Consider the following 24185-nt stretch of genomic DNA (forward strand, 5'->3'; position numbering starts at 1 on the left):
TGCTCGCTCGTACATAGAAATACACGCCCAAAGACTCTCTCTTACTGTCACTCACTCACTCACTGTTTCTCTCCCCCACCCCATCCTCTCTCTCTCTCTCTCTCTCTCTCTCTCTCTCTCTCTCTCTCTCTCTCTCTCTCTCTCTCTCTCTCTCTCTCTCTCTCTCTCTCTCTCTCTCTCTCTCTCTCTCTCTCTCTCTCTCACACACACACACACACATTCCCTTTTCAGCTAGTGTCTGCATTGTTCACCAGCTCCAGCTCTGTCACTCTGCATGTGTCAATGCAGTGACTGTGCTGGACAAGTGACAATGACAAGGACACTCGGCTAATAGTGTACACCTGACAACACTATTATCAAGCTCAGCCTGATTAATACAAGACAGTATACAACAGTCATTTTTTGCTAAATGTATCATTAGCTGTAGGACAATACATTCCATTACTTGATTGTAAAAAAAACAACTTCTAAAAGCTTCTAATCTACGTTAATACAATACAATTGTCCATCTAAATAATATACATCTGTATTCAGGATAGAAATGCTCTGCAACCACTTTTCTGGTCTTAGATGGGTCTTCCCTGACCTTGTTGCGTAGGGCGGTAAAGGATTCCCACAGTAAGCATTTACATTGCAATTCAAGTAGCCCTGGGCAACCAGGAATACACACACGTTTATCCATCACCGTGGTGATGCTGTCCATCATACATGCCAGCCCGGGGCTGTTTGAGCCAGTAGCACTAACGTGAGAAGGCATGCTGGGAGTGGAGCTTTAAAGCCTTGTGTCAGGGGGTTACCACACACATACATATACACAGACCTACACACACTGATGTTTTTACACACACAAACATACACACACACACACACACACAAGCACTTATTCTGTGAGTCTAGCAACAACTGTAGTCACCACCCTTAGAGATGGAGATACATAGCTATAGTCATAGCTGCGATGACAGAGGCAATTTTTACAAAAGTCAGAAACATTTAAAATGTATAAGTGGAAATTAGTCTTTCAGAAATAAACAGGGCTATGGACAGATACTGTATGCGAAGAAATGAACAAAAAACACATTTGGTAAAAAGATTTCTGTGGATTTGTTTTTCAGTAGCAGTAAAATAAACTACTCAAACTACCCATTTTATGTCAATTAAAAAAAAACAGGCCTTGAACTTTTATTGAAATTCTATTTGAACATAATTTTTCATAATCTGGTAGATAAAGTTAGATCAACATCTTCAACTTCAAAGCATTGATTGATAATATAAATGGTTTTCCAACACTGCAAAGCCTTTTCAATGTTAAATGTATACAGGGGGTCAGATGGCTGAGCGGTTATGGAATCAGCTATTAATTGGAATGTCGCAGGTTGGATTCCTGGCCTAGAAAATGACGTTGTGTCTTTGGGCAAGGCATTTCACCCTACTTGGGTCTGCTAAATGTAAATGTCTAAATGTAAATGTCTAGCTAGAAAGGTGCCACATTTTTTGCTTACTAAAAACTCCTGAATCTCCCTCTGGTTCTACATAATCTGAATTTCTGCACTGTTGAGTTAACCATGTCCAAACCGTCTGTTAGTCAGTTGTTTGAAGAAATCACTGACCAAAGACCCAATCTAAACAGCAGTTTAGTTTATACCCACCAAGTTCCTAAAAATGGGTCTTTGTCTAATTTAGTGTCTCTGTACTCCCAACAGTTCTGCAGGAGATCCTTAATTTGCAGAGGGGCGATAGTTGTAGAGTAGGAGGAATAACAGGCCCGGGGAAACAGATGGGCCCAGCGCGACACTGGGCTTCCAGCAGGGGCAAAATCAATGCTCATAACTTCAAAACAGAACAGAAATTAATAATTATAGCAACACAAGATTGCTTTGCATTGCCGGTGCAATCTAATTAATAGGTGTTTTGTTTGTGGCTTGTTGTTGTTCTTGTTGGTTGTTTTCCCCTTTTAAGAGTGAACCTTCAAGGTTTTAAAAGCGGTAGTAAGTTTTCAGTTGTAAACTTTTAATCATTAATTTCTTATTTGAGATCAATCCATCAAGTTAAGAATTGAATACAGATTCATAGATTAGATTTTGACTGTCAAAATGTAAACATTTAAGGTGCATTTCTGTATGTGTAGATCCTTCTGACCAGCTCCTGGAGGTAGTGGGTCTGGAAGGGGCCATGGAGATGGGACAAATATACACAGGCCTGAAGAGTGCTGGGAGACGCCTGGCCCAGTGCTCCTCCGTCAACATCAGGTCAGATTATTAAAGGAGCATTGACCATATTTCAAACTATTCTAACTACTTTTCACATTCCTCCAAAGTCTGTTTTAAGTAAATGTCTGTTACAATTGTAATACTTTGATACCTAAGTTTCTAATAGTTGTCTATTTAATCTATACATGTTCTGTGTTTGATACAGAACTAGCAAATCCCTCCCTATGCAGATTGATGGAGAGCCCTGGATGCAGACTCCCTGTACTGTAAGTAAGCTCATTAACATGTTTGTAATTGCTGACAGAAGTTTCTTGTTCTAACAAATAATAACACAGCTGACTTTTAATTTGCTCACCTTGTGGCTCAAAGTACTCCCTACGAAAGTGTTTGTTCTCTTTTCCATTTTGAAATCACTCAATTTGTGTTGAGTTCATGTTGTGTTTGGATTTAATTACAATGATAGTCCTCCGACAGCATTTAAGATGAAGTGGAGGCATAATTTACATATGGGTCTTTCAGATGGAGTTGAAGAATTGAGTGCATGACAAAACAAGTAGTTGAGAAGTGCACTTGTATCTGTTGCCAACGCTCTACAGTTAGTCTCAGACAATAGATTATTGTGTCTTGATGAAATATCCATGGTGAGTTATGTATGTCTTGATGTTGAGTTTGAATTGGTACACTTAGTCTACTCAGCCTACTATTTATTAACAGTGATACTACTTTCTAATGAATTCTAGTTATTTTGCATTCTCATAAATAAACTCAAATTTGCACCTGTAGACACTTGTCTTTCTAATGCTACAATAACTATTGTGTTTCTTATAATGGTGAATTATGATGCTCTGATGAATATGTTTTCTCAGTGTGGAACCATCAGTATGGATGATTTTCCTTGCTAACAAGATTATATAGCAACTAAGAGAGTTTAGTTAATCAAAGTAAATTGTGGCCAAAACTGAAACAGGAATGTCCAACATTGTAGTTCGGCAATTAACAATAGATAGTAATACTGAATGAAAATGTACAGCTAATCATAGTTGTGAACCACAAAATTGTTCAAGAAACAGTCGCCAAAATATCTCATGTCAAAAGGATACTTTCAAGTTCAAAATAAATTCATACAGTATTTTGAAAATGTAGTTAGGGTTAGTTTAAGTTCATAATTTAAACTATGTTTGAAGAAAAGGTGCTGCCTCCCACAAGCAGTACAATAGTGTGGCTTACTGTACATGCAGCCTGGCTCATGCAGCTGTATATGAACGCTAATTTTGTCATCAAGTCATTCAAATATGGCAGGTTCTCTTTAATGTCAACCTTCTTTAACCTATTAGTTTGCTCAATCCTAATAAAAAGGTTAATTTGTCAACTAAATGATACTGATGTAACATTAGGTTTAGTCATGATAAGTATAATTATCAGACATCAAGGCCACACATAGTACACTATAATTGCCACAATGTCAGAGTTCAAGAACAGTGAATAACATGCCTGCTTTTGAAGTCAAAAGGGTCTCTTTAATGTGGATGATAGCATTTACCTAGGTCATTATTGTGTTTGTACTGCAAACTACACTATAATGAGTCAAGACCAGGTCATGCCATACCATCTATTTGATATTTACCATTCAACTGATGTTTAATTCTAACATTAAACAGGACTGATCTAATGGTCTCCCAAAAGCTTTTGACCTTTCCTCAGAGGTATTAGTGACTGAATATAATTGCAGTTACTATACATACAATGTAAGTTCAATTTCATCAAACAATATCACGGCACATTAGTCCAGTATATGTTTTATTAGTCCATGTTTGACACTTTACATAAAGGTTACATTAAATACCATGTGTAAAAACATTGTTGGTACCTAGGGATTTCTATGATATGTTATTAAGTGTTATTAAAAGTATATGGTCTAAGTTATTACAAAAATATAAGGTGGCACAGTACTGTATGGGGCAGGGGTGAAAAGGGGTAAGTGGATGTTGTAAAGGGACAGTTGACAGTTGGGCAATCCAATCCAGATCAATGTTAACATCCACTCACCCCTGGAAAGTCGAACCTCCCCCATATCAAGTTTCACTGTAATAACTTGTTCCGCTAATCCGTAACTTCCAGTACCAGTGTAACTACAATGTTGTTACTGGTAAAATAATGTAATCTTAATGCTAAGTGTTTTAATACGTATACTGTATCTGATAAACTAGGTAGAATAATTCATAACATACTATGTAACGCCACATTATATAATTTTACAGTACAACTATACGATAATCGATGCATCTTCAATCTCATTCCCCACCAGATTGAAATAGTGCACAAGAACCAGGCTCCAATGCTGATGGGCCCGCCGCAAGAAAGCAGTTTCTTCTCTGTCATCAGACGGACATGCAGCGAGAGCAAAGACTGATGGGACAACATTCAACATTTGCCTCTTTATTTCTTTAAAAAAAGCCTTTATAGAAACCTCAAGACCTAACCAGATAGAGGTTCTTTACCAGCACTAGCTTATCTGTGAACGAAGGTTACAATGCAAAAGTTAAAATTCTACGATTTGGTTAGTACGCCGTACAACAGCTTACAGTAGCTACTGTATCCTTGGCATCGCTATGCTTTCATGCTCTGTGCCATGTGGATCAAATTTCCAAAAGCAAATGCTAATCATTCAATGTCCTATATGAAATGTTATATTACTATGCAGAATTTATCTTTTTAATCTATCTTTGCATTTGAACACCACAATGCATGATGGAATAATGTCAATCCAGAGAACATATCCTTTTAATGCAGTCAACCTGCTGATTATAAAAGGTCCTGTTCACCTCTAATTGATCACCCATGACTTTATACACTGATTAAAATGACAAATAAATGCATTGTAGAGCATGTTTGTCAGGATTAAATAAAAGTGTCTTGCTGTTGGATCTTACAGTATGTGGGATAATAAATGAATGTAATGATTGTCCATTGTTGCATGATGCACAACGGTATTTTAGATTTATTGCACCAGGAATATATACCTTTTCCACCAATAGTGCAGTGGACAACTTACATCGCATGGATGACCATGATCTCACTGTTCTGAGACCTGTTGAAATGTGAAGTAGTATTTGGTGTGTTATTTTGTTATTATGTTGAAGCACTTTTGTCTTGAATATGTTATATTACTGGCTATTACTTATATAATGTCACACTACATATCATCATTTTAAATGTAGTTTGGGATTATGGGCCCTGCTTTTTGAGTAAACTACTCAGATACAGTATGTTTATAAGGATAGGTTATGATTCTAAAGGTTGCCACCTTGCTCTAATGATTGAAGCTGTTCCCTATTTGAGATTCAACAGTTCAAGGACCTCTGTACACTTCGATCAAAGTATTTTAATAATGTCAAATGTACAGTTACTGATTCAAAACTAAGCAGTTTTGAGTGGCTAGGGTCAGGTGTCCTATAAGGGGATTGAACACGTTGACATTAAGAACAGATGTCAGGGTTGCTAAATTACAAATATCATAGAAAGTGTTTACAGTTGTTTTGCTCCTGCAGCTTTTCAATGTCCAATGTATAATTACTGTTGATATTGTGGAGGTCAATTTTGACGATTCTATTTATTTCTTTTATCACAAGGCTATCTGGGATTCAAGTTTATAAAGGGAAGGTTTTCACAGAAATCTACTGAAACTTAATCTTTTCTGGTATAATAATGAGAGAAAACCAACCACTAGTGCTCTAAACACATATTAAAATCTTTTTCAAGATATTTTTGTCAAACATTTGTAGCCTGGTATTACATTAAAAAATATTTTTTTATGATCTGTCCTTCAGGATTCATAGCTTCCTTATATTGTACAGGACACGTCGCCTTTTTGCTAGGTGTAGCAGCATTTTAAAATATGTAGCCAGTCAAGATCTTTCACCAAAGACAAACCAAGTTTAATGAAACAGTAAAAAAAAAAAACACATCCAAACCATCATTTAAACATATTTGATTGCTTACAATGAAATATGTCCAGTGCACAAGTAAGATGTCCGGTGCACAAGCCAAGATGCATTCTTGCATGCTTTTTAGGAGCAGTTTTAGGATTTCTGTCACTTTTAAGTGCTGTCCTGCCTGTGAAACAAGTTGTTACTTCAGGTTTTTATTGCTTTGTAATTGCAGTGTTTGAACGGTGATGTCGTATTTTTGTATATATAGTATTGTCTTTTGCTTATTATATATTATTCTATTCTGTACTGTAAGTCATGCCAATGTTATGGTCTGTAAGGAAGAGCCTGTCGACTGTTACAAAAATGTGAAAAATAATAAAAGCTGTGACTGACTTTTTCGTGTAACAATCTTAAGATCTGACCATCTCTTTACACCTAGAATATGCATACATACAGTGGGTATCACAAGTCTACATACCTTTTCTGAAATTGTAGTTTTGGTTGATTTTGGTTGTAAAAATATCCCTTGGTTACACAAGTGAACAGTACACACTCTTTGACAAATACTTTGTGGAAGTACTTTTTGTTTTTATTACAGCAGTAAATCTGTTTGGATAGATCTTAATCAGTTTAGCATAGCTGGGTTCATGCTCTGTCAAATTTCGAGATCTTGAAATTAACACAGGCCTCTTTAGGTTGATCCACTAATCTACAGGATTGAGTTCTGGGCTCAACTGGGCCATTCTTGTACAACTATTCCCATTTGGCTGTGTGCTTCGGATGGTTGTCATGTGGAAAGTAGAAATTCTTCAACTTCAGCTTTCTGGCAGAGGGCAGAAAGATGCACTAATATCTTGATATTTGGATCTATTCATTTCCCCCTCTATCCTGACTAGAACCCATGTCCCTGCTGAAAAGAAGGCGCCCTGAGCATGCTGCTGCCACCACCATGCTTGACAGTAACCGTTGTGTTCTTTGGGAGAAGAGGGGAACTGGCTTTGTGCCAGACATACCTTCTGGAATTTAGGCCAAAACGTTCTTTCTTGATTTCATCAGACTAGAAAAAATCTTTCTACATCCACATTGAATATTGGAATGTGTGAAAAATATACAGGCCTGGATGGGTTTTGTTTGGTGAGAAATTGCGTCTGTGTTTTGCCACCCTATCCCATAGCTCAGACTTGTGGAGAACATGTGAAATAGTTGTAATAGACCAGAGAGGCCAGTTACTGGCACACATTCCTGCAGCTCCTCTGAAGTTTCCTTTGGCCTTTTGGTAGCCTCCCTGATAAGTTAAGCAATGGTGGATATCATTGTGTATATGCATATATATATATACATTTTGTATACATATGTATTTTACAGTATATGTGTGTGTGTGTGTGTGTATAGACAGTTCTGGAAAGAATTGAGAGACCACTGCACCTTTTTCTTTCATAAAAAAAAAAAAATGTTGAGAAGGACAACATGGCACAGTGCCTTGTGTGAGTTGCATCACAGCAACTAGATCCTGGGTTCGATTCCGGCTTGGGGTATTGTTCAGTGCTCGGGTGGAGCTAATGGGCCTTTCTGTCTTTGCATGTTCTCCCTGTGCTTTGAAGGGTTTCCTCTGCAAATAACCCATATAAAGATACTGTATGCAGTATCATGGTCAGTCCACAGATCTACAGGATTGAGATCCTGCTCATGTCACTGGCCAGGCAAGAGGTGAGCACTTGGACTTGGCCCCCTTGATGTGGTTAAGCACAAGTCCTGGCTGCCCTCAAAGGAACAGCCAACAGGATGCCAAAATGCAGAGAGCACATTTCTACAATGGACACTCGTGTGTTCTGCGTGCACACATGTATGTGTCATTCGGACGGACAAATAAACGTTTCTTCTTCTTCACTCCAGCCAAACTGTAATATGTATGTTACACTTTACAAAGCAATTCTGATTCATTTCCTGTCTTAAAGGCATACTCTATATGTGCATATGGTTTAGTTTTTTTATTAAGACAGTCATATAGTGCAGTTAAGAAGTGGTAAGAGAGCAGATTTCTACTGCATGAAAGTGTATTGCGGGAAATTAACACAAATCAAGAAAAGGGACTTCTTCAATACAAATACGTTAAAAATAAGAGCTTCATTCACTAATGCTTGCTTTGAAACCAGCATCTCTGGAGATATGGCAGATGTGTGGAGATTTGCACATGGGTTTACCTTGGGTATAAAATGGATGGACACCTTCACATGACCTGTGTTTCTTAGTCCTCAAGGGGGTTTCACCCGGAGTGACTTGATACTGTACTTCACTTCACATCCCCATCAATGTCTCTATACAAAAGCCCTTTCCATAGAATAGCCCAAAGATTGAACCTGACACATGTCATTCTTCCTTATATTTTTATCTCGGTTGCAGCAATGGATTAAGTGATAAAAATTGTTTTTATCAATAACGTCATAATCATCTTATACAGCCCAAATTATTTTTGTCCGTGTTATTCGCCTGCCATGTTATTCTCAGTGTGTAGGTGTGCCATTCAGTCGGTAAAGCAAGCCTGTCCTCAGTTGCCCAGTGACCTGTACATTACTTACAGGTCAGTGCCTTCTGGATGTCTGAACCACACTTAACAATGTATCCCTTACACGGAGGGAAGAGCTGCAGCTTTAGGAAATCCCCCTGGAAACACTTCAAATGCAAAACACTGTTACCATGGTCACAAAATTCAGTGTATGTGTGTGTGTGCGTGCACGCGCCCTTTGAGTGAGCGTGTTGTGAACACCACATTGGTGTGCACGCAGCCTACGTGTTTGTAAACTTGGAAAGTTCTAACAACATGTTTGAGAATCCACTGTTTGATTGATTAGTGTTAAATGCAAAATCATGTTTAATGCCTCGACTTCTGAAGTTTAAAAACGCATCTACGACAAATGTGAATGATTGAAATCGGATCCAGTTAAACACATTGACAACCAATAGGAGAGGGAGCGCTTTCTGTTTCCATGGAGGCCCTGGGAGGCGATGCCAATGCGCGCCAAAGCGACACCGACCTAGTGAGCGGCGAGAGCGCAAGCATCAGACGGGAAGCTCAGGAACAGACTCGCCTTTCTTTCAAGATACACTCTCATTGACGAATGTCGTGCGTAGCTTGTTAGGTAGGTACGTTCTTTCTAGATTAATTTACGATTTTGTAAGATCAGAGCATTAATATGTAATTTGGTAACAATGTTTTTCGATTATATTGCTGGTGTTTTGTTAATCGCCACAGTTGCACAGAGATATTAGAAGTGGGAAATTCGGCGCAACATACAACCAGCTTTAAAGAAAGCTTTACTTAGTGTTGTTTTGTAAAATGTAGCCTATCATAGTATGACTATTATGTCGTTTTTAACCAGAAGACTTTGGGGTTGATAATCCTGTCAAGTTCATGATCGTTAAACAGTTTTCTCCTCTTTTCCATCTCTTTAGGGCTGACCGGACAGGCTTAGTGGAAAGCTCTTGGTGACACTCATCTTGTTTGTAAAGCACTACAGTTACAGAATGGAGCGATTTAACGACCAACAAGTGCCATATATTAATTCTAATGTGAGTAAGTTTAACCATACACTTGTTGATATTTTGCAGTGTGTCCAAATTGTTTACAGATATGTTGTTTATGTATTTATTTAACTTTATCAAACCGAAAATGCACATATTTGAGATTTGAAAGTGCCTCAACAGATTAGATTTTTCAGTGGGGCAGGTTTGTGACTGAACATCGCCTATTACTTTCTCAGCTGTTTCGGTGTCCAACACAACATCACTCCAGTGGGAAAAATTGATCTGTTGCATCCCTTTTAGAAACCACAAGGGAAAAAGACATGCAACGAGAGACCAGCAAATGACAGAAAAAGGAAATTCATTAACTCTGACCTGGCCCTGGACACTGAAGGTAGGCAGAGAACAGAAACAAGTTAATTTCACGGCTTCTAAACATTTCGCAAAATTCAATTTGTTTGTTGCCACCTGAACAAAAACTCTCAATTACAACTCACTGAAGATTCGGACTTGCCTCTGTAAGTGGTTATGACCTAATTTGAGTTGTTGCTACATATGTGTCATAAACTAAACTAACCATCAAATTGTTTTGTGAATCTTTCATAATGAAGGCTGTTGACTTAGTGTATAATTTTTTTGTCACGTCCTTTGTTTTATTCTTCTAGAACTGTTTCAGGACCTCAGTCAATTGCAGGAGACCTGGCTGGCAGAGGGTGAGTGTATTTTCTTCATAAGCTGTGTCTTTCACTTTTTTCTTAAAGTACAGAGAGGAGAGATGGAGGAAAAATCTTAACTCAAGTTACATGCCTAGCTTTGCAGTCCAATTAAAGCTTGTGTGGAAGAGGCACCTTGTGTGTCATGCATACATTAGAGACTGTGATGAATTGGGTCTTGAGGGATACTGAGGAGGCTCTACCCAAAGTGTCATCACAAATTACCAGGAGAAAGCACTCTGACGCTCACTGTGTCTTCTGCTTTTGGCGAGAGCTAACGCATGCAAGACACAGCCACCAACTACCAGTGCTGTTCCACCACCTATTTTCATGTTCCCCCCTTTACCTCTCTTGTTCTCACTCTCTCACACTCTGTCACCTTCTTACTTTCTCTCTCTCTTTCTCTCTCTCTCTCTCTCTCTCTCTCTCTCTCTCTCTCTCTCTCTCTCTCTCTCTCTCTCTCTCTCTCTCTCTCTCTCACACACACACTCACTCTCTCATACACTTTCACTCTTTCTCGTTTCTACTCAGCACATCACACCAAAGCTCATCCTCCTGTGTACAGTTGTAGTATAAGTCTTTTTTCATTTATTCTTTTCACGTGAGGAGGAAAAGGAACGGATTTACATTTTTCTCATGCTCTCCAAAAGATCTCCTTGATCTGTTTTTGTTTATTTTCTCTGAGCTTTCATTCATTTATTTTTCTTTCTCTGATGGCAATACTTGCTCTTTTTGGTCTAACTCAGACGTGATGCTTCAGGATTTAAGTGCAAGTGTCTTTTTTCCACCCTGTCTACAACACCGAAGTTTTGGTCAGTAATCATTATCGATATGTGTTGTCTGTTCTGTCAGTAAGTTTTGTAGAATGCATGCTATGTTTCTTCAAGCTTCATACAGGTATGTAGATTACTATTTGTTTAACTAGATTTAGTTACATATTTACTCATCCTGTGAAGGTCTTTCCTGGGATACATGGGATGCTTTTATCACTTGCAATGCTTATTGAGTGCACTTGACCAAGACTCCCTGATTTTAGTCTTATTCAAATTCCCTATGTGTTATTGAAAAGACACATTCACATGGTATTAGTATAAGTATGACTAAGTACTGTATAATAAGTTAGACAACATAACAGCAATGGTATATAGAAAACTAAATTGTTGAGCTGATGTGAATCACAATGGGAAATTAAAAACTAAGCTGTTTTAGAATTACTTGTCTTCATACTGACAGGGTAATCAAATTGACACCAGATGTGCTATGTAATCCACAAGATAATACTGCACATTCTGATGTTTTTTTCAACTCAACTACTATTTGCACTACAGAAATGTTATATTTTACTCAATGATTGGAGAATACATTTTTGTTTAGAATGAATACTTTTTGGGGGTCTGATTTTGAGGAACATTGTAGTAGAGGATATGCCTGTATATGAAAATACGTATTTTATTTTATAATTTCATCATAATACCCTTTGCTAGCCTTTTCAACAGTTTGTGACTATTCCGTACAACTTTGGCATTCATTTTTATCTGAAGTGATAAGACAGTGATAGAAAAGAGGTTTCTTTAGCAACTTAAATTTTATTGGGAAAGTTATCTAAAAGTATTTTTGTAGTAAGGTAGAAAATATTACTCAGTTCCTGCATATGAAAGGAGACTTAATAATTTATGAGATTCATCTATTCTTCAACATGTTTGAAAACGCTTGCAATATAATTTAGGTTTTAAAAAAAGAAGAAAACTATGCTTTGAAACAGATATTGAAATACTCTACCATCTATTTCCACCAGCTACAAGGATTATACCGCAGGGCTTGAACAGGAATGAGACATGATTTTAATATTTTATCATTTCGGTGGAAAAAGAGTTCTTGGTCAATGACAAAGATATTACTGTTAGAATTACAGGTCTGTCTGTCATGGATCAATTTGATGTATGTTTCAAGATTGTAGATTTGATACATTACTTCCTGTCCATTAAGATAAAAAGGAATATATACCTATTTCAATGATGTATTAGTTCAGGTAATTGGAAATACAAAGAAGAATTTTGTGAGACAGACTAAATTTCTAATGTCATAGATCATTAGGTGAAAGGGTATTTAACATGATTGGCAAGTTTGGCAAGCTCTTGCTAATTTTATCAGGAAATTAGAGAAATTTAGGGAAAATGTTTTTCAAATCATTATTCCAACAGTTTGTTAATTCAAGTCCTGTTTGTTTTAACCAATCCCATCAGACACAGACCACTTTCACTCTGGATACAGGAGACTTGTGAATCTTACAAGTCTCTGATGTTTTTTTTCACCGCTTACACATAAAGGGTGTGCCATTTCTGGTCTGGCCTTTGTGTTTGGGGCCTTACTATTTTTCTTTTCTCTGTCTCTTTTTTCCCTCACTCCACCTCTTTTTTTGTGAATGGCGGCATAGTTCCAGTTCTCCTGCTCTCCCCAGGAGTTGTTGCAGGGATCAGCTGGCCCATTCACAGACTGAGGCCAATGACTCATACATCCTGCAGCTCCTTCTGGCTGCAGACGCTCTTTCTCCCCTTTCTGCCTTGTCCTGCTCTTGCCCCCCTCTCTCTCTGTCATGGTCTAACACAGTCAAACACGTTCATGGAAAACAAAGCTTTTTTAAAGAGTGATTAGGCCACTATTGGGTAAATGTTATGCTTTTTTGAATACAGCAGGAAATTTAATTCAGTTATATATGATGAATGAAGGTGTGGCTTTATTTCGCATTTGTATTGTATAGACTGATTGGTACTGGTTTTATAACGGCCAGATGGATTAAGAGTAGTTTAAATGCTCTAAAAAGTCAGTTGGCTGATACACAAGATTTTGGAGTTAATTTTCCAGGTTTATAATTTTGATGCTCTCTCAGATGAATTAATTGTCAATGTAATTTAAGGTCTGAATTTGAAACACTTTGTGCCCTTTCAGTATTTTGACCAGGGTACTAACTTCAAGTTTCCTTCGATCTGTTGTATGTACAATTACATTACTATTGGCACGATTAGTACTCCAAAAGTAAATTGTTGATTTTTAAAAATCTATTCCATGTATTTTTTTTTCTCTCTCAAATCAACTTTTAGAGTGTATGTAACAGACTTTACAGTCTGTTTACATTGTACGCACAAATCAGCAATTTAGCTGGATTTTATGTTTGTTTTGTTCTTCTATTCACACCATAAAAACAAACATAAAGATTATCTGAGAAGTGAAAATATGGGAAAAGGGAGATTTATGATGAGATACAGACGTGTCTCAACATGCAACTGATTGGGTGATAATGAGGATCCACCTCTTTCTGCACAAAAATAGACGTGCTAATGACACATTTAAATCTCATATTGCTTTTTGCCTCAGTTTGCCAAAGTAGAACTTGAGGGACATGAGAACTGTCTCAGAGTGTAAATATGTGTGATGTAAATATGTACATGCCTAATTGGGCCTTGTGCAGAGGACTAGGAGACTTCATTATCTTAGCATTAGCCTGAAAGCAGGGGAGTGTGAATGTTAGGTGAAACACACTCGCATTTGGAACAGACCTAACTCGGCAGGTACAGGTGGATTCACCAGTGGGGAAGAACCCAATTAGATACTGTTAACAATGGGTGTTTGGCTATACTGGTGTTGAGATAGTCCTGGTGCTACTGTGCTGCACAGCCTAATCAATGGGAAAGGCAAATTTAGGACATCAATTAAATGTTTTTTAATTGATGTTCTTACATTTTATTTTCCTCACTGTTATATAGTTAAAATGTTTGACTGTGGGCCAAATTAATATATGTCCTTATTATATATAACATTTTGAGTTTACGTTTTTGATTTATAACAAGTGAAGCAAATATTAGCTGCAAATCTTTTTCTGAAGTATCCTTTGCAATAAAATTAACGTTTTATTTTGCCTCTCCTCTTCTCTTTCAAGCCCAAGTTCCCGACAATGACGAGCAGTTCGTCCCAGACTTCCAGACTGAAAACTGTGAGTATGCTTTTTTATGTCTACGGGTGTGCGTGTTTTTGCACTTGAGTATCTGAGGGTTTATCCTCTGTGTGAGCGCATGTGGGGTGTTTTTTTCCGTGTCTCTCAGTACCCTCACCTTTGCTCTCACACATGCTCTCTGGAGAGCTTGTGTCACGGGTAAGGAAACAGGTGTGGAGGAGAGGGAGGAGGTAGCTTACTGCACTCTGATATTGTAAAACTGTGAGGAAGAAATATCAATATTGTTGCTAATTTGCGACTCGTTTTTTTTTTAACATCACAGATTTGATGTTACACTTAGCCTTTTTCAAAATTATATATAATGCAATTTTATCAAAGACAGTTGCATTTGAAACCTTCATTACCTTTTTCTGTTGCATACTCCCCCCCCCCTCCCCAAATTGATCTGGATAAACAATGAAAAACAAATTGATACACTGGGATACAAAGACAGTGGTAGAAAGAAATTAGAAGTACTGTCTAGTACTACCTATAGTCTAAGGAGAGATGTTTGACATACAGTAAAACATTGAACCCAAGATTGTTGAGTCCTCTGTTTGAATCAAAGGTCTCCGAAACTGTCCCCATGTCCTTCAGAGCATGCAGGGTCTGTTCCCATTGTAGTAGGAGACTGCTGACCATCTGAAACGTCCTGTTGGCATGCTGTAGCAGACTGAAGAGGTACAAACAGATGGTGGGAGGGCAAGGGCACTGTGGTTGGGCTCTTGAGCAGGCACCTCAGCCTGCCACACTCCTATGTGTGTTTCACTACAAGGGAGGGATAGAGAAAAGAGGGAGAGTAGGTAGTAAAAAGAAAGAATGGGAGGAAAGGTATATCAAATGTATCTTATTGTATAATGTTGAGGTAGCGCTAGTAAAACATTTGAAAATAGAACATTGCTGAATACAACAGCATGTAATTTCTTTTCTTTTTTTCTCGCTTAATTTTTAATGGGATGTACTGGATGGGGGAGGTACCAAAAGACAAATCACAGTCTTGTATTTGACAACCATATTCTTTGATGTCATGGTGAGGTCTTTGTCTTAAACTTTCTAGCATAACTTAGCAGGGCATGAAGCAGTCAAGGCAGTGTAAAATGAGACCACATGTAACTGCTAGATAAGAACTACAAGCATTTAACAGCAATGGCACCTACAGTAGGTGAAAATTGGGAGATTTTCTGTCGCCAAGTAACAAATCAGATTTATGAAATCACCGGAGCTTGATCTGCCTATAAACTTAGGAAACCAAAACATTCAGTTGTTCCCATCAAGAGTTTTGTTGTCGACCATACCATCACATATAAAGTAATTGTTTACATAGGAACCTTTATGTATCTGCTAGTATTTATATTTATTGACATGTGACATTTTAATTGGACATTTTTCCAGCAATTTTTGTAAATACTTATTCTTTAAAATAGTCATAGGTTAATCAATATGTAGATAATCACTGCAATTGTCTGTGATGGACATGACATTCTGAACTAAAGAGGAAGTATCTTCTGTAGTTACTGCAATTCCTTTCTATTGATTTATGTACCATGGTACCCCATTGACAAATCTATTTGACATTTCTATATCTATTTGTACTATGCCAAAGTAAAATAAGCATTTTAGTTCACAAACAGTTTATAAAGTGTTGAATGCATTACTGTTCATCATGATTTATTGATAAACAGAACATAATTTAATTTGACACAGAGATGCATCAAACAACAAATTAAACTCTGCTTGCTTTTCTAAAGCCAAAATTATTTCCAATATGCCAAATAGAATGAGCCAGAACAAGATCATATTAAAGATTTCTTTTTTTACCCTGAATCTGCTTAGGCTGCAGCCTAGAACAGTTGACACTGTTCTCTCTTGACAAAGGTCTCCCCTCAGGAAGTGTCTCTTTGACCTACGATCGATGACCCAGAAAGGTCAGGCCCCAGCGAGGGCCGCCAACAACCCCTGTGTTTTGTCACCATGTGCCAGTGGCTTTCCCTGGAGACCAGGGCATCCGATGGGGCGTTGGCAGATCGAACCTCCAACACACAGAGAGACTGTCACGCTGGGCAGCTGTCAGTCAGCTACTAGAAAACTCTAAACATTTTGGTGTTAAGTCCTACAATACTTCCTCCAAGAGCTGTGGGACTGGTTTAGGTCATTGTCTTGTCTCAAGGAAAAAAAAAAGTGACTGTGTACCAACACAAGTTTAAGGATGTTGTTCATAATCTATAAATAATCAGAAAAGTTTCATTTAGTATATCTTCACAACACTTTGGGTTTTACACCCCTTCCTTTGTCTGCATGTGGGTGCGCGTGCTTGTCTATTTGCGGTGAGACAGTAACTTTCAGGGAACCCAGAGTTGACTTAATCCTGACTGACTGTCAGCCTGGCCAATTGAATTAGCGTTGATCATGACTCAAGATGATGGGACGTTAATCAGGACTGATTTGGTACTTAACAGCCTCTTAGAAGCACAGGGACTGTGAGCAAAGGTAAAGAGAGAGACCTGAGATCAATGAATCTTGTTGTTGTTGTCTGGCCAGTATTGACAGGTAGCTGAACAGATAAGGATTTAGTAGACCCCACCCCTGCAGCGCAGAGCTTGTCATATTTCAGGAAGCGAATCCCATTTTGAAGCAAGATACAAATGAGATTTGAAGTGAGTTGTTACATTGAGTGATGACTGAGACAGCTATTTCCCTATTTTTAGAAATCCTTTGTGGAGAAAGATGTGCTTTTTACTTGTTTAAGAAAGAAATGTTCGTTTTGTGTCTACAGAACGGAATCGTTTTTTTCCCAGGTGTGACTGCACTTAGACATGTATGAACATTTAATATTGCATTGCTATGTTTGAATGAATCACCATCAAGCTACACAAATGACAGCTCACATCTTCTGTTCTCCATTTCTCCTCCCTTTATCTACAGTGGCGTTCCACGGACTGCAGCTGAAGATCAAGAAAGAACCCCACAGCCCATGCTCAGAGCTGGGCTCCAACTGTAGCCAGGAAAGGCCCTTCAAACTCCAATATGGAGAGAAGTGCCTGTACAATATCAGGTGTGTATTATGCCATGGTAAACGTCTCAAAACACTTACTGATGCTCAATCGAGTTTTCAATGGAAAAATGTATTGGTTGCATTTTTTTTTTACCGTCAAGTTAAATTAAAGGACTACACCTAAAATAGCACCAGGTGCTCTATTAAATGTCTTAAAAGGTACCTCTCTGACATGGGAAACAGTTTTCATAAACTTTACCCTCTTGACAGCAAGTACAGAAATAATGAAAGAGGTTTTGGAATAAAACGAATTACACCAATGGGTTTTCTAGATACGTATGGTATGCTTTTTAAATAACCTATTGAAAGTAGCTTGAAAACCAGTCCCTAGTTAAACATGCAGAAGGGTTATTACCATTTCTACCACATGCAGATGCATGAAGGAAAAGCAATGAGTAAGGTTTTTATGTTATCCTAAGCTTTCAGTGAAACAAACACCACATAGAGAGCCAGATAAATTAGCCAGTACTTCAATAAAGATTAAAATAGAACAAAATAAAATAATCAATCATAAACATTACAATGGCCTCCGTCTTACATATTTCATACAAACGTTTGATGGCTAGACGTGACCGACTGGATCTCTTCCCAACCCAGTGCCTACGAGCAGAAGCAGCCAACAGGAATGAAGCCCTCCAGCCCAGCCACCCCCCCCTGCAGCACTTCCGTGTCCCCACTTCACCATGGTTCCCCCACAGCGGCCCCCACCCCTACACCCAAACCTGACAGGACATACCCCCACCTACAGCCTTCCCAGACCCTCCCTGACAGCACCTATGCTATGGACCACAGGTACTCCCAACTGAACAGTTTAGTACAGTGTAAGAAAGTGAAGGGCAGTCTAGTTAGTGTAGTGTAAAGTGATGTATTGAAGTGTTGTGTACTAGATATAGAACAGTATATTATAGTATTTTATAGTATAGTTTAGTAAAGAAAAGCATAGAATATTTTAAATATTGCATAGTATAGTACAGCAAAGTGTAGTGTAAATAACAAGTATTTACTGTAATGAATGATATCTTACAAACCCAACAATGGCATTTCCCATCTTTTGCTTTGTTTTCTTCAGATTTCGGCGCCAATTGTCGGAGCCATGCCACTCTTTCCCCTCCCCGGCATCAATGTCACGGGACAGCAGACCCATGTACCACAGACAGATGTCAGAGCCTAACATCCCATTCCCCCCTCAAGGATTCAAGCAGGAGTATCCCGACCCCCTTTATGAGCACCCCACCATGGTTGGTGCCCCTGTCCCGCCAACGTACCCCTCCTCCATGATGATCAAACAGGAGCCTAGAGATTTCACCTATGATTCAGGTCAGGGTTCACTTTTCTTTTTCTGTGTGTAGTGTGCATGTGTGTTTCCTTAAACTCATTTTATCGTCAAAAGTACCAAATAGATCTATTGTGATATGTTATAGAGAGATAACATACCATAATAGATATATTTCAAGAAACAATGTCAATTGGTATCATCCAATACCACATAATACTTCCAAACCTTCCTCTCTTCAGATTCAGAACATTGCCGTGTTAGGAATTGGGGGTTGTCTATTGGATTAATCCATTATTAGTGCAGCAGTCTGGTTGGTTTGGTGTGTCTGTGTCTGGGTTCATTTCCTGTGGTGCTCTAATGGGGAAAGAGAGGGGCTGGTGCAGGCCAATGACCCCTGCTCTCTCTTACACATACTTTACACACACGTACACACACACACAAACACACACACACACACACACTAGCCCAGGAGCGTGGGTGTCTAATCTCCCCCCTGTGCCCCAAAGTCCTAAGGCCACTCCAGGGCATAAATGAACCTTTGCTGGACTGCTGTGTTCATTCACAACAGTAAGGAGAGATGTCTACCTGCCCCCTGTGGAGGTGATTTCAATAATAACTCTCCATAGCTTCCATTGGTCCAGATTACGCTCTGTAACATGACTCCTTTTCAGCAGCTCTCTCTGTTACTCAGACGTCACTAATGCTGGACTATATGGCTAGACCAGTTGTATATCCCGGATTGACCATTTAGGTGAATTTATTAGCGGTCATGATGAAGCCTGTTTACTGGGACAGGCCTGCTACAGAGGATGGGAGGGGAACTGGTAATTTCATTAGTAGTAATTTCCTCTACAAGCCCATTACTTTGATGAAGTTCAGAGAACTGTTTACAGCCCCTAAATGAACAGGCATGGCCATTTTATTGAACATTCACTTTGTAGCTAGTTTTTCAGTTTAATGACAGCCAATGGCTGTAATGTTATAAGATGTTCGAACATTTGCTGTAAATAAAAGTTAAATTGGACAAAGCAGTAAAGCAAAGAAATAAATAGTGTATATACAGTACATACATTGATCTTATGTCATGCTGTATACTGGAGGTTTTAGTTTTAGTAATGCCAGTTGTTCCCAATGTGAGGCACATGCTATCTGCCTGTGAAACACATGTATAAAACACTAGTCTAATGCAGTAAAGTGAATAGGTATAGTCCTGTAGTGGTCTAAGGGGTTCTCCATGGCTGGGAGCAAGTGACATGGGAAACATGCTATTTAATCAGGGCCATTGAGTGCAGTGAGTGAACAGCCCTGACTGCTATTAGATAACTGATACTGTTCCTAATGCTCCTTTAAGGACTTTTAACACTGACTCCATGGCCTCTCCTCTCTTTATATTTCTGCAGAAGTGCCTAGTTGCCATTCTGTCTACCTAAGGCAAGATGGCTATCTGGCTCACCCCAACAGGACTGAAGGTACTATTGCTAGATATTATTATTATGTTAGATAAATATTTTAAGTTTCAAATGATATTTCTTGACTTATTTATTATTTTACAAAAAAAAGTATATATATGAACGATTTACTATATCATTTTGACTACAGTCTTGTCTATCTTAGGCTGTATGTTTGACAAAGTGGTTAGGCACTTCTACGATGATACCTGCGTGGTCCCCGAAAAGGTTGAAGGTGAGTGTACAGAAAGTACACATACACACATGCACACACACGCACACACACGCGCACACACACACACATAAACAGTGAGTCTCATAAACAGTGAGTCATTATCTCCCTTCTGCGTAATATAGGTGACATCAAGCAAGAGTCTGGCCTTTATCGTGAGGGACCAACGTACCAGCGCAGAGGGTCACTTCAGCTCTGGCAGTTCCTGGTGGCTCTCTTGGATGACCCTTCCAACTCCCACTTCATCGCTTGGACTGGACGTGGCATGGAGTTCAAGCTAATTGAGCCAGAGGAGGTGAGAAATTGTTCTTAAATATGACAAGGGAACATTATCCAACCAATAAATCTACTGTTTGAAAACAGTGTCAGCTGTTTGTTTTTTTAAGAATAAACAAAAACTATCTGTGTGGAAGGATGGGCCCTAAGCAGTAAGTATTGAGGTGGCAGGACTCAACCTTGTTCCTTAGTTACCCTTCTGAAGAAAAAATGGTGCGTTATGTGAATTGAAATTTGGATGCTTAAGGTCCAGAGAAAGAAATTCATGTTTTTTACTTTTCAACATGACATTGAAAGATTTTAGCGTTGTGTTTAGATCATAACAATGAAGTATATATTTGTATAATTCATCAAACAATCACTGGCTCAATTTTGAAAGTGAAACTTGAAAGAATAAAAGAAATTGACAGTATAATCTGTGCACACATGCAATACAATTGCTTTTAAGTGTGTCACCCACTGAAATTAAACTGGCTGTCGGTTGGTGAAGTGCTCCCTAATAAATATTTAAATCAAAACTGTTTAAAAAAAAAAAAAAAGGTTAGGTTAGGTTTTGGTGTGTGTACACTTACATCATACAGACAGCTCTAGTCAGTCAGAGAACCGAGGGAGAATGGGGGAGGACACAGGGGAGTCAGGGAGGGTGTGGGGTACTTGGCGCTGGTCCACACGGCCCAACGGTGCTCAGCAGGACAGACCAGCTGCAGCAAACAGGGGGGCCCATTCATGCCATCAGGTGACCAAACGTAGTGTATTTGGGAGGTTGTGAAGATGGCTGTAAATGTATTGCTTTGGCCCAGACAGGTGTAACATGAATAATCAAAAGGGACCTGTGTGGAGAGTCAGCGTCAGAGAAATATATAGAGAAAAAGAGAGCGAGAGGGAGAAATGTAACAAGAGTGCGACAAAGCAGAAGAGAGAAAGAGAGAGAGAGAGAGAGAGAGAGAGAGAGAGAGAGAGAGAGAGAGAGAGAGAGAGAGAAAAGGGGGTATAGAGATGTGATAGGGGAGGGTGGTCTGGTAGACAGGTGCTATAACATCTGCTGCCTCCTCCACTGGGTGTGTGACGAGTTCCTAATGAACACATCCCTGATCATGGGTATGGAGTCTGGATGCACTTTTTATTGCTGTTCTTAGGAAATATGGATTAGTAAGCTTTGTTTAACATTTCGGCTACGTCATGGGAATTCTCACTTGGAAATTGTATAACGGTGTGTGTGTGTGCTCCTACAATAAAGGTGAACTGTGTGGTATTTTCTATGGCATTCTAGTTCTAACATTAAATATTGTAGTTATTCTATAATTAAATACCCAAATTTTTTCTGTGTGCCTTTGCTTGTGTTTTTATGCATGTCTATTACCAAGGTGGCACGTCGATGGGGTATACAGAAAAATCGACCCGCTATGAACTACGACAAACTCAGCCGATCATTACGCTATTACTACGAGAAGGGAATCATGCAGAAGGTAAGCAGGCAGCTGCTTCAGGCAAAATGATACCCTCGACAAAGACCCACCGTCTTTGTTGTCAGGAACTGTGGCTATCCCAACTCATCCAAATCTAATCTTGTGGTGTGTCGGCTCTTTTAGGTGGCAGGGGAGAGATACGTGTACAAGTTTGTGTGCGATCCAGAGGCTTTGTTTTCCATGGCATTCCCCGACAATCAGCGACCTGTCCTCAAGACAGACATGGAGCGGCAGATCAACGAGGAGGAGACAGTGCCTCTGTCACACTTTGACGAGAGCATGGCCTACGTGCAGGAAGCGCCCTACTGCAACCCTCACCCCTACAGCGAGGGCTACGTTTATTAACGTCAGTTGATTCCCCAAACCAAACTGTACCCCAATAACAATTATTACCAGAGTGGAAAAAAACTCAAGTATACCCTTTTTTCCTTTTGACGTCCAAGTCTTACTGCAGGATGGAGAGTGCACTTTATGGACAGGGACTGACAATGTGTGAACCTGAGTGGTGGTTTGGTTATTTTTGCTTTGGTTATGTTTCTATTCCAGGTGAGGTTTTTTCCTGAGCATGCCACATTGTTATGAGACAGGACTCAAAGGCCAATGGTCATGTATGAACATGGTCAATGAAAGGAGCAAGTTTTTCTGACCCTCTCAACGCTTCCAATAATTTCTTTCAGCCTTATTTCTTTTATTTTGTTTTATGTTAATTGTCCTTATCACCATTGTGTACTTTCTTACTCATTTAAGTGAATAATACAATGTATTGTAATGACATGCTTTTAAGATACTTTTATGGTGAAGTGACATAATTATAGACTTGAAAAGTAATGTAATAACAATTCTTAGTGGTCCTCAATACTGCCTGGCTGACAGTTTTAAAGTTGCACCTTTACCTGCCAATACTGTCTGGCCCTCAACCACTCATCCACTTTGTCACAGACAACTGTGTGTGGTATGTAGATATGATAAATAATACAGTACATGATGTTATAAATATTGGATCTATATAACATTTGCTGATATACTGTAACTGTGTTTTGGCAGTGATGGACTTTGTTGGTTAGTGAGACTGCGTTGGTGTAAACGGATTAAATCAAATTCACCATTGTGAAACTTCTGGATTAAAACATTTCTATATACTCATTGAGCATATTAAGTATTTTATAGTCAAAAAACAGGTACTATAATTTACTTACATGTAATTTATCAGTTGACTACTGTTTGAAAAAAAAATCCCTTTTGTTGTTTGCTGCTCAAATACCTAGTAGTTATTTATTCAGTTGATCTATGATTTTAATGTCAAACTGTGTCAAATAATCACTGCATAAAATATCACAATATATCTATTAAATTATTTTCCTCCATAGTTTTGGGATACAGTACATGTAATTGTCAACAATAGCAAAGTAACATCACTCAAATCACTCACAGTCAAATATCCAATCAGACCATTTCCCCAAATAGTTTTGCATTTGTAAAATATTTTAAATTGCCATAATATGTAAATTGCTTATACTTGCATTGCCATTGATAGAGTTGTTTTTTATTTTATAAAAAGCATCATCAATATTTAGAATTTTATAATGTGATGAAGTCATGTCATAACAAAAATTGTGTTTCATTGTATGATCAGGTAAATGCACATTGGTTGCTGCTTCAAATTGTAATTGTATTTTGTAGTCTTCAAAAAATTATGGCAGCTACGGTCTGCAATGCATTTTTTTTATCCAATGTTTTTTGTTTTGTTTTTCTCAAACATTAAAAAAGGTTGGTCAGTCAACATTTATTTTCTGTAAGTATATGTGTTTGGGATGGGATTGGCAATAGCAAACATTCTGTAATAAAATGGTTCTAAAAACATTTCATCACTGTTCACGTTTTGACAACAACAAAAAATGTACATGAAAATCACAAATTTTTGAGAATTTCTTGGATTTGGAGTACTTCATTAATATTAAATTACTGTCCTTATGCCAACTCCTGAAACAGAAAATGCACTTTTGTGGCCAAACTAACCACAAACCTCTTTTTGTGCAAAATAGCATGTTCTTCTTCTTTTTTAGAATGAGGGCATTCATA

The 24185-nt window shown here is 38.5% G+C and overlaps 2 protein-coding genes across 4 annotated transcripts in view; both read left to right on the forward strand.

Moving 5' to 3' along the window:
• The window catches only part of dgkb (diacylglycerol kinase, beta), a 31262-nt gene extending 24762 nt beyond the window's left edge, over positions 1-6500 (forward strand). The window contains exons 22-24 of the mRNA XM_084670425.1: positions 2126-2246; positions 2413-2473; positions 4513-6500. Of these exons, the coding sequence (XP_084526551.1) occupies positions 2126-2246; positions 2413-2473; positions 4513-4617 (287 nt within the window). The 3' untranslated portion in view covers positions 4618-6500. The remainder of the gene's footprint in view (positions 1-2125; positions 2247-2412; positions 2474-4512) is intronic.
• A 2396-nt stretch (positions 6501-8896) lies between these two features.
• On the forward strand, positions 8897-23922 carry etv1 (ETS variant transcription factor 1). Of its 3 annotated transcripts, none has more exons than XM_084670436.1 (14): positions 8897-9273; positions 9587-9703; positions 9959-10049; positions 10321-10368; positions 11115-11180; positions 14303-14356; positions 17279-17408; positions 18006-18200; positions 18478-18725; positions 20085-20153; positions 20299-20367; positions 20490-20659; positions 22005-22106; positions 22230-23922. In XM_084670436.1, the coding sequence occupies exons 2-14, from the start codon at positions 9659-9661 to the stop codon at positions 22449-22451; spliced, it is 1509 nt and encodes a 502-aa protein (XP_084526562.1). In that variant the 5' UTR covers positions 8897-9273; positions 9587-9658; the 3' UTR covers positions 22452-23922. The 3 variants fall into 3 exon arrangements, with proteins under 3 accessions (XP_084526562.1, XP_084526570.1, XP_084526579.1); XM_084670453.1 differs by having other exon boundaries at positions 9252-9273; positions 9895-10049; XM_084670444.1 differs by lacking the exon at positions 11115-11180.
• The last annotated feature ends 263 nt before the right edge of the window (positions 23923-24185 follow it).

The sequence above is a fragment of the Hypomesus nipponensis genome, chromosome 2, assembly GCF_054491055.1.
Source record: "Hypomesus nipponensis isolate SF chromosome 2, ASM5449105v1, whole genome shotgun sequence".
NCBI classification, from domain to species: Eukaryota; Metazoa; Chordata; class Actinopteri; order Osmeriformes; family Osmeridae; genus Hypomesus; species Hypomesus nipponensis.

Bases quoted from the DNA above. Each gene is read 5' to 3' on its own strand.
- etv1 (XM_084670436.1), top strand. From the start codon at position 9,659: ATGGAGCGATTTAACGACCAACAAGTGCCATATATTAATTCTAAT. The intron at 18,201-18,477 runs GTACTCCCAACT...TGTTTTCTTCAG, and splicing joins ACCTATGCTATGGACCACAG to ATTTCGGCGCCAATTGTCGG. The intron at 20,368-20,489 runs GTGAGTGTACAG...TGCGTAATATAG, and splicing joins GGTCCCCGAAAAGGTTGAAG to GTGACATCAAGCAAGAGTCT.